Below are 10,291 nucleotides of genomic sequence, written 5' to 3'. Positions count from 1 at the left end.
CTTGCTATTTCAACACCATTCTGTGCAACCCAATTGCGACGAGTTGCCTCAAGATTCTTAGAACATTAACTTATAGATCACGCGTACGTACTGCATTATAGAATCCTTCAGATGCAACGGCGAAGCGTTTTGTAATTGAAAGGCACGAATGCAAAGTCGGCCAAATTAGTCGAGTGAAAAAAATCCCAAGACTGAACCGTCGTCATAGACTGTATTAGAAAGAGGTAAGGTTACACGGGATAATCTAATTCTGATGTTCGAGCTCTTGTTTTTCTTTATTAAGCTATTTAGAGAATTCTTCCGCATTCAAATAGTGCTAATTAATGTGTGTAATTATAATTTCGCACCATTATGCACGCGTCTCTTACGAGCTGGGAATACGATACGTACAATTAAACTCCGATCGGTATTATCTGCGATAATTTTAATTACTCAGCAGACAACCGACTAGATTTGTTTCACATTTCCTCAACTCATTCAATCACTCTGTTTCCCATTCTTTTTTTCACAACACCTTATGTGTACTTATTTTCTTCTCATGGTACAGGCTGTGATTTATAAACAAAATCGAATTTACCGTAAGTGAAATTTCTGTAAACCAGTTCGTAATTTGACACAACATAGCGCTTTGCTGCAGGATAGAATGCGACGTGATCTGGCAAAGCAGACCGAGTGCAGCCGATGACGAATTTCCAACTTAAGACACCTTCGACTCGCCGTTAGGAATATAAAATGTCTATGCGATGGCTCTCAGTTGCGTAACTCAACATATAACCGATTCAATTAGGTATCTAGAGAAAACGTTAACCTGTAGAACTAAAGCGAATTTGAAACATTATGCCTGCTGCAGCAGAACGCATCGGCGACTCACCGGATTTCGCGTTCACCTGTAAGCAAAAAGCCTCTGCAGCCAGCCAAGTCATGCAGACATACTGACTGTGAGTGACGGGAGAGTTTGATGCCGAGCAGTTGAATATTAATCCGGATAACAAATGCCGAAGATCTGTGCAACCCTTTCTAATACCACTAATTGCATACGTCTTGCATCAGTCCTGCTTGCTTGTTTTACTCGCGCAAATTCATTAAAACCGCCATCTATAAGGCTTAGGACGTAGTTTAAACTGAACACACTATTCCACAGTCTTGTAATAGCTTAATTTTTTCACCCAACAAACGAAGACTGCATGTTGGTGGATACTTGATGATTTATTGTGGCAGATTATTTAAGACGATCCTCATACAATGTAGCACAACGTTTGTCCATGACTCTCAGCAATGATAGTAACTAAAAACTATTCATCTGTTTATACGTCATCAATAATACGAATCAAAGCCTTTGTGTCAAGGGTAAGTACGGACCTTATGAACTCAAAATACAGTGAGGAAACATAAACCAAAGAAGGAGCAGATCAGGCGGGATTTTCACGGTTTGTCGAATTATTGATCTTTTTTTGTATAATACAGGTTGGAAAAAGCGATTCCACGCATAATTTTGACTGACGATACTGGCTGGCATGCCTTGAACTCATTCGAGCAGTTCGAATAGGAGATGAAATCTGTAATACACGCGCACGTACAAATTCGTTGAATGATTCGTGAATTCTTCAGAGCAGCGAGTTCGTTTTTTTATTTTATCTGTAGCGTTCACTTTAGATACTCAAGGAACCGACAAAACCAGGTTGTTAACTTGATCAAGATAAGAAAAAGATTCTCCTCGTATTCTACGGCTGCTAAACGACCGACAAGATGATATCGGAATTTTTTATAATCAGATGTAATCTTGAAGTTGTAGATGTAATAATTATTCGTTCGAAATGTTCCATAACCGCAAGCGTTGGATAACAAATTATTATTCGTTGAAAGTTGGAAGTGAAAATTCCGTCTTAATTATTACACATTTGCATGATAATCACAGATACTAAACAATAATTTTACACATTTTTTTGATATTCTCTTACGGTCTTCGAATATTATGCTAAAGTAAAATAGGAGAGAAAAAATTTAGACACGTTATTTCGTGATGGTTAAAATTAGATCGAAGCTGCAGTGAAATGTGTGATGGTTTGTTCTCTAGGTCGAGGACACGACGCGCATACATATTGCAATGAATACATGAGGCCGTTACGCAAGCGTTACCAAGTGCAAACTTAAATTTTACTTTTCATTTGCGTACGAATTGGAATGGGAGACTGTAAAACAAATTTCGACCGTTAGCAAACCGATCACGATCTACTGTATATCCTAGACGGTAATGAATCTGGAATCACCATGGATGAGCAAGGCTCTATAATTTCTCGTTACTTCGTGACGAGCGTTGAGGGACACGTACGCCTGTGTTTCATTCCTCATCGGATTGCCTCTGGTCTATGAAAATCTTGATTAAAATGCCAAACCGCTTTGATAATTGGGAATGGCTGACCTCTGCGGTTCTGAGACAACAGTTCTGTGGCATTATGGACACATCGCTGCAGTAGAACGAGCAGTCTGTACTGCCATTAGAGAGTGAAGAGCGTATAATATTGAATAACAGCATAACGGAGTGCGAAAAATGTGGAAATAACGAGTAGAATGGTGAAAAAGACACATTCCCTTTCTTTCGGTCTCGGCAGTGTCACGGCTGAAGACAGCCGACACTTAGTTCCGGTGTCCGTACGCCAGAATTTCCCTTTCGTAAAACAATCTTAAAATTTCATTCCGCAGCTGACACATACGCTAACCTCGTACCGAATGCAAATCACGTATTTCTCTTATTTCAGTTCCTAGCTGTTCGCCTTAATAACGCCGGGTAGCAAATTATACCTGGCAAATTGGCGTGACCGGTGCGACAGTTGAATTTTTTTTCTCCTATTTTTACTCGTTTCATGTTCTTTAATACCTTCTTGGTGTCACGAAATACCGGAAAGCACCGTCTCCACGAATTTCTACTGTCCGTCAAGTTCAAGCAAACGAGTAACTTGCAACGACGAATTGATAAAAAGTCTACGATGCGTCTGTTCACATCCCCCTCAAATTCATCGGACTGAGTATAAACTTCGAATCTACTGAAAGTATACAGAAGCAACATCTTTACCGAGAAAGATTTGCACTTATGTAACCGCCAAACAGTCCTTAACCTTTTAATGGCGGGGAAATATCAGTCCAAATCGACCTTTTCTTAGACCTGAAATTTATAAATAAGTTCAATGAATTTATTATGTGGAGTCCTCAACCTGACGACTGGTCGATGTATCGACCGGCCCCGCCGTTAGCAGACTAACTATATTTCCATTGCTTACCACACTGAGAAATATAGCTCAAACTGTTGCGATAATCTTATATTGGTGCAACGACAAATCGATGTTATCAAACCGATCAATTTATGAAAAAAGAGATTTGATGTTGCAATAATTAGAAATTGTGATATTCACAACTAGAATCACACCAAGTAGTTACTAGTTGTTCCAGAATTACTTGAACCGATTTCGAACCGATACACATTTTCCTAAAATTTTATTTGTAATTATAACAAAAGAAATTTTTCTCAGTCTGGTTGAAGTTTGATCAGCACCGATGCTACGCTCTTTTATCGTTTCGTTGACTGTGTTTTAACACCCTTGGACGAAATTTGTCAGGGATTTCGGCCACTTCGATGGATAAACCTTTTGCCCTGAAGACCAGGAAAGAAGACTCGACTCAATCGTCTCTACAGCGTAACCAGAGTGTGGAATATTGAACGCGGCATGATTCGAGCGTAAGGAGCGCATCTTTCCCCGGTATTCTGGCGTCCAAACACCTCGACGCCCCGCGTCCTCGCCCCACTCTCGGAGGTGGCATCCTCTTGTAGCGCCGAAGACTTTCTCCGAAAGACAGCCAACTATAAAAGCCAGATACGAACTCTTTGAAGCATGTTAGAGCAAACTAAACGCAGCTTCGAAAACACGTGGAGGATAATACTGAGTTTTTATACAGAAAAGTGATTCGGTCAGATTTTGTAATCGACGCGTCCAAAAGTTTAAAGCATGAGGCCTGCTAAGATGTGGGCTCTTTTGGCTGCTGCTCTAGTGGCCACCGCACTTCTACCTTCCAGTCACGCCGAGGGTAAGGATTAGTTACTTTAATCAGATGCCGAGAAATTGCAGTCATAGACAGATTTCGTGTAAAATTCTTTTCTCATCACGACTGCAATAATGAGAGAATTTGAGATTTTTGGTAGCGTTGAATCACAATTTCTTGAGGAAAAATTTATACGACCATACGGTGATTGCTTAACTCGTTAAGAACAAAATTACTGTGAATAGATAGTAATCACGATAGACTTTCTGAGACCTTGAACAGCTAATATACGTTATTCTTCCTCACTTTCGCTATCATGCATACTCGATAATCACCCGTGTAGTCGCGTGTTACGCGGTTTTTAAAACTGACTTATGCCCCATCCGCAGTGGAATAAGGCAAGTAGGTAAACCACGAATAAGCAAACCCCCACGAATTCCACATTCTGTTTGCTTACTGCACACTGTGACTAAATTTGGAACTCGTTTTATTACAAAAATATTAAAAACCGGTACCATATATACGTATATTCGTAAAAAGTCGTTACAATGTCGTACATAATGAGACTGACCATGTTTGTGTAAGTATAGGTACACGTAGCGCCGATATAAGGACCAATTAATCATATACCCCTCGAGCAACCATTACAGAACAAAAACATGACTCGGGTACATAATAATTACCATTGAACATTAAAAATCCTGAAGTTAGTTATTACGATACGCTATATATCTGAATAGGAATTTATTATGCATCTGCTGCTGCAGAAGACATTAGTACAGACCTCATGGGTGTTAACTACGGTAAAAATTAGCCGAAAGACCGGTGAATACATTCCTTCGTGTCAGGAAACAGAGAATTATACCAATAACGTCAATTTCAATCAGCGCTTCAATTCACTCTTCGAATCGTCGCAACTATAAGTATAATTTTTTTAATTTAACGAATCAGTATACAAGAGGTACAAAAATCACATCAACGTGACTATACTCCGAATGTGAATTTCTCCACAAAGGTGAAACACAGATTCCGTGATCGCGCACGTTTCCGCACATCCGGTGTCGAGATCTTTCAGTAAAAGTGGGGGAATAACGCATAAAAGTTCGAGTCGAGCGAAGGCTAGAGAGGAATTGGAGAGACTGGGATAATCGCGGAAACGACAACGGCAGAATTGCGCCTCTGAACAAACTGTACAGACTCCGTTGCGACTCCCACACTTTCACTGCGCTTCGCTCCGTCCATCTATTGCCCCTCGTGACATCCCCGTGACGTTGTCTCGGTTTTCTTTTGCACCGATATCGATCTACTTCCGAAGCAAGTTGTAATCCGTTGCTTGTACTACTATATATACCGATTCAGCTAGAATTCACATTTTCGAAAAGTTCATCAATCCGCTTCCCACAGCCTTTCTTCTACAACAAATTACTGTCAGCCTCATAGTCAGTTTCAGGAGTTATTGTGAAATTGCCGACTCCGCTGAAATCCCTTTGTGGGATGATTCTATTCCGCAAGATTTCATACAATTAGCTTGCTAAATCCCACTACTTGTGCTTACCCAGCTATCGACTTTGGCATAAATTCTACGAGCCTCTCCTCAGCTTCTAGTTCCATAAACACAAACTGCTTCTTCCGTTTTATACTTTCTCAAATAATTCTTGATTATTCCGTCACTTAACATGTGAATGCGACGGGAAACAGAGGTCTTTTGTACGGTACATGTAAACTACAAACCTTTGATGAGTGATTTTACTATGAACTCCGTGGTAACCTTCATTCTCACCATTTCGAACAATAGCAAAGCGCATGTGGAGCACTAGACTAGATTTATTCCACATATTACAGACAGCCTCCTTTTGGGCAAGGTCTCTTTCCAAACAAGGAACTGTCGCGTTTTCATTAGCAAACAATGGCGGAAGTCGTAATGGAACCTGGAGAAACGATGCATTTAATTGCCACGTGAACAGTATCATTATGGGAAAACTAAAGTTCTCATATCATGCTCGACTCGAGACCTGCACGACAGTGCTGGGATTAATATTTCGGTGTGAAGCGTTACTTGTGGGAATTCCAGACTGTTAGCTACAAAAGTAAAATTTCCAAAGTCCAAAATTAAAAGAGACGTTTATGACTGACGTGAATTTTTGGTATCTTTCATAAGATTTGGGCCTACAATCCCAGCATGATCTCGCCATGACACTTTACGACCTCGGAGCACTTTCGCCCTCGTTAATTCGCGGTCGTCATACTCCTGCACCAGACACTCTCCATGACTCGGCTAGTCACGTTCCGTATTCACGGGTTAGGGTCAGGCAATCTTCAACCATTTTAGCATTTCAGTTTAATCAATCTCTCGTGGTGAAACTGCAACGTCGAGCAAAATTCGATTTCATTTGGTGCTCTCCACTTCCGAGTTGCGACAGGTTGTGCATTACAGACACAGCTGCACTATGCCTTCCACAGTTCGTATTTTTCTCTCTTTTCAAATTGCTCACGTGCGACGGCCCGCGGCATAACCGCGTAAAGAGGAACGTTGAGTATAATAAGTAGTATCCGGACCTTCCGCAATCGTAGCTCTAAAAATAGCACCGTCTTGTACGCTCCAAAAGTTTTGTAGAAACGAGATAATCATCTATGCTCACTATATGTATTGGCAATTAGCAGTTTAGTGTTAACGATCTTGAAAGTTGATAACTTTATTATTCATTTAAGAATCCGTTTGAGCCTGCACAGGCCCAAATGCTACCTTTTACGATTCCGGAAATATTAGTGGTTATTTGAAGTTTTTTTATGAGCTATTCAGGATAGTGGAATTCGGACAAAACTGTAAAATTTTATCGATACTTCTTTTACCGGTTAGATTACATTCTACAAGAAAGCTACAAACTACCGTATCTAAATTGTCGTTTAGGTACTTTCGATCTCGTACAGCTAACTTTCAATTATGAAATTCGTATTCGATGTATACCTATCGCTCATTCAAGGTATATTAGGGTACCAAAGCAGTAATTCGAGTCCTCAATCGAAATCGAATTCGAGATTGATTTTCATCTAGCTAATCCATTATTACTAGCAATATCTATTATACTGGGTGCTTAGTTGCACAAATATTTCGAGTTTACTTGGGCTAGTGGGTTTGATGTAGCTGAATGGTGAAACACATCTTCTTGTGATATGACGTACAATGCTGATCTAAGATTTTTCATCTCCCATGCGAACATCATGAGACATTAAGAAGACCGTCGTAATCGTAAAATGGAATCAAAGTATCTACAGAAAATTCACAAGCATGTGCACAGATACTGTTGATCCACTGTAAAGATTAGTTCGTAGATGGAAAGTTTTAGTTCAGTATAAGGACACGTTTGAGAAAAATTATTACTGTATCCATTATTCTTTGAACTCCTGTTATATCACACAAAGCGTCAAATAAGAAAATTATCGTTATCATTCCTCTCACGAATTCAACGTTGATACAACGGAACATCCAGTTTATCTAAACGAAATCCAAGAGATATCGTATCTTTTGACCATTCGTCAAACATCACGAGTAACTTTGTATAATCATCCCACATTGACCGTGAGGACAAGTTCATTAACTGACTCATTCTTCAACAGCGCCGCTGACTGGCAGCTACTTGCCACCATCAACGAGCTACGGAACTCCCAACATCGGCGGAGGTGGTGGTGGTGGATTCGGTGGTAGTGCTCCATCCAGCAGCTACGGTGCCCCATCTTCCGGAGGCGGAAGCTTCGGTGGCAGCTTCGGCGGTGGATTTGGAGGCAGCGCACCGTCCAGCAGCTACGGAGCTCCATCATCCGGTGGAAGCAGCAGACCGTCCAGCAGCTACGGTGCACCGTCTAGCAGCTACGGAGCTCCATCATCCGGTGGAAGCAGCAGACCGTCAAGCAGCTACGGAGCCCCGTCTTCAGGAGGTGGTGGCGGATTCAGCGGTGGAAGCAGCAGTGGAGGTTTCTCAGGTGGATTCGGCGGCAGCAGCGCACCTTCCAGCAGCTACGGAGCACCGTCCAGCAGCTACAGTGCACCATCTAGCAGCTACGGAGCCCCGTCTTCAGGAGGTGGTGGCGGATTCAGCGGTGGAAGCAGCAGTGGAGGTTTCTCAGGTGGATTCGGCGGCAGCAGCGCACCTTCCAGCAGCTACGGAGCACCGTCCAGCAGCTACGGAGCACCGTCTTCTGGAGGTGGAAGCTTCAGTAGTGGATTTGGAGGTAGCGCGCCGTCCAGCAGCTACGGAGCGCCATCATCCGGTGGAAGCAGCAGACCGTCAAGCAGCTACGGAGCCCCGTCTTCAGGAGGTGGTGGCGGATTCAGCAGTGGAAGCAGCAGTGGAGGTTTCGGAGGCAGCGCACCGTCAAGCAGCTACGGAGCACCATCGAGTAGCTATGGAGCCCCGTCTTCAGGAGGCGGTGGATTCGGTGGCAGCGCACCTTCAAGTAGCTACGGAGCGCCATCTTCCGGTGGCGGAAGACCTTCGTCGAGCTACGGAGCTCCCTCGTCAAGCTACGGTGCGCCTTCCAAACCCTCAAGCAGCTACGGACCACCATCAAGTAGCTATGGAGCCCCGTCATCAGGAGGCAGCAGCAGCTTCAGCGGCGGGTAAGCCAAAGTTTTATGTCCGAAAAACACCAGAGTAAAAAAGCAAACCCGAATCAGTGAAGAAACGTTTCCACGCTTTCACTACTGCAACCTCCTTCTTCCTCAAAGTCAATCCAATTCATCAAAACTACAATCTCCAACTACGATGACACGTAGGGCATTGTCTTATCACGAAATCTATTCCTACAGCTTCAGTAGTGGACACTCCAGCGGCGGCGGTGGCAGCCGACCATCCTCCAGCTATGGCGCACCCTCTTCAAGCAGCGGTGGTTACAGCTCAGGCGGCGGTGGTGGATACAGCTCCGGTGGATCCAGCGGTGGATACAGTTCCGGCGGCTCCAGTGGTGGATACAGTTCCGGCGGCTTCGGTGGCGGCTACAGTTCCGGCGGCGCTGGTGGATACAGCTCTGGAGGAGGTGGTGGATACAGTTCCGGCGGCAGTGGAGGCGGTTACAGCTCCGGTGGTAGCAGCGGTGGACAAAGCTACGCCAGCAACGGCGGCTACCAATACTAAGCTAACGATAAGATCTATTAACCCATCAACAAGCGGGTAATCACCGATGAACTTGCTTCAATCGTTGCTTTTCTCTAACAGGAAATAAGTTGTTGAATCTGCAGGCATCAATTCTAACCATGACACTCAAAACTACAGATCCCAATTATTTTCTACTCTAACATCGATGCCGGATTGTTCAAAAATCATGTACAGAGAGGTTGAGTATTTTGTTCGAACCCTGCGCTATAATGTTAAATTAATATTCTTGATTTCTTTCTCCCTCTCTGTGACCCTCTCTTCAGCTCTTTCCCTGTTATGTTTCCTCTCTTATAGCTTGGATCCCGACGATGATGAATGAAGTCCATCAGGAGAAACCCGCGCTTCGATCCCCATTTCACTAACTGAGCTGAATTAATTATAGATACTAAACTATTTAGCTTCCACAGTAAGAAAAAGATATGTACATTTTTATATTTTTATACATGACAAAAAAAAAAAAAAAAAAAAAGGATAGAACAATTATCTGATCCAGCTGATAGACAAATAATTGTTTTGCACTGAATATGATCTATTTATTATTTTTGTGAAAACGTTTTTTTCCTATCAATAAAGCTGGTCTGCTGTGAAGAATTTTACTTAGATTACATTTTGTGTATCTTACCCTGCCCCACTTTGCATCGAAACTAATTGTAAGACTAACGCTACTTCACAAGTTAAAAACTACCAAGCCGTAAGTCACGTTACACTGCACCTTTAGCTGGTGGAAACTTTTCATCCTCCTGGCGAAAAATTGGAAGTAAAAACTTTTTGAAAGTATTGCAGTGAAATGACTTCCTGGAATTGAGGATCGACGAAGTAGAGCAATAAAATTGACTTCGTTACTCGGCTCGCGTAATGAGCACACACTAAATTCCTTCAAACCAAGATTGTCTATGAGCAATGTGACGTAATTTCATACCAACCGTGAACGCAGGTAAGAATAGCGGTCACGGTACTGATCAAAATGTGGGTAATGAATAATAAAAGAAATAAGAGTAAACACACGGAAAGAAATCTACGTGAGGAATAAAATTAAAGGACGAGCACTTTTTTTATACACCGTTTATTTTTAACATTTACAATCAACATCTTGTTTACGTGTTTATTTA

The 10,291-nt window shown here is 42.4% G+C and overlaps 1 protein-coding gene across 1 annotated transcript; it reads left to right on the top strand.

The window, feature by feature from the left end:
• Positions 1-3,895: 3,895 nt before the first annotated feature.
• Positions 3,896-9,774, top strand: LOC124407536 (pro-resilin-like). Its single transcript, XM_046883771.1, has 3 exons — positions 3,896-4,077; positions 7,648-8,647; positions 8,837-9,774. The coding sequence occupies exons 1-3, from the start codon at positions 3,999-4,001 to the stop codon at positions 9,159-9,161; spliced, it is 1,404 nt and encodes a 467-aa protein (XP_046739727.1). The 5' UTR covers positions 3,896-3,998; the 3' UTR covers positions 9,162-9,774.
• The last annotated feature ends 517 nt before the right edge of the window (positions 9,775-10,291 follow it).

This window comes from Diprion similis, chromosome 6, assembly GCF_021155765.1.
Source record: "Diprion similis isolate iyDipSimi1 chromosome 6, iyDipSimi1.1, whole genome shotgun sequence".
Taxonomy (NCBI): Eukaryota; Metazoa; Arthropoda; class Insecta; order Hymenoptera; family Diprionidae; genus Diprion; species Diprion similis.
This window is presented reverse-complemented; position numbering and strand designations above follow the sequence as displayed.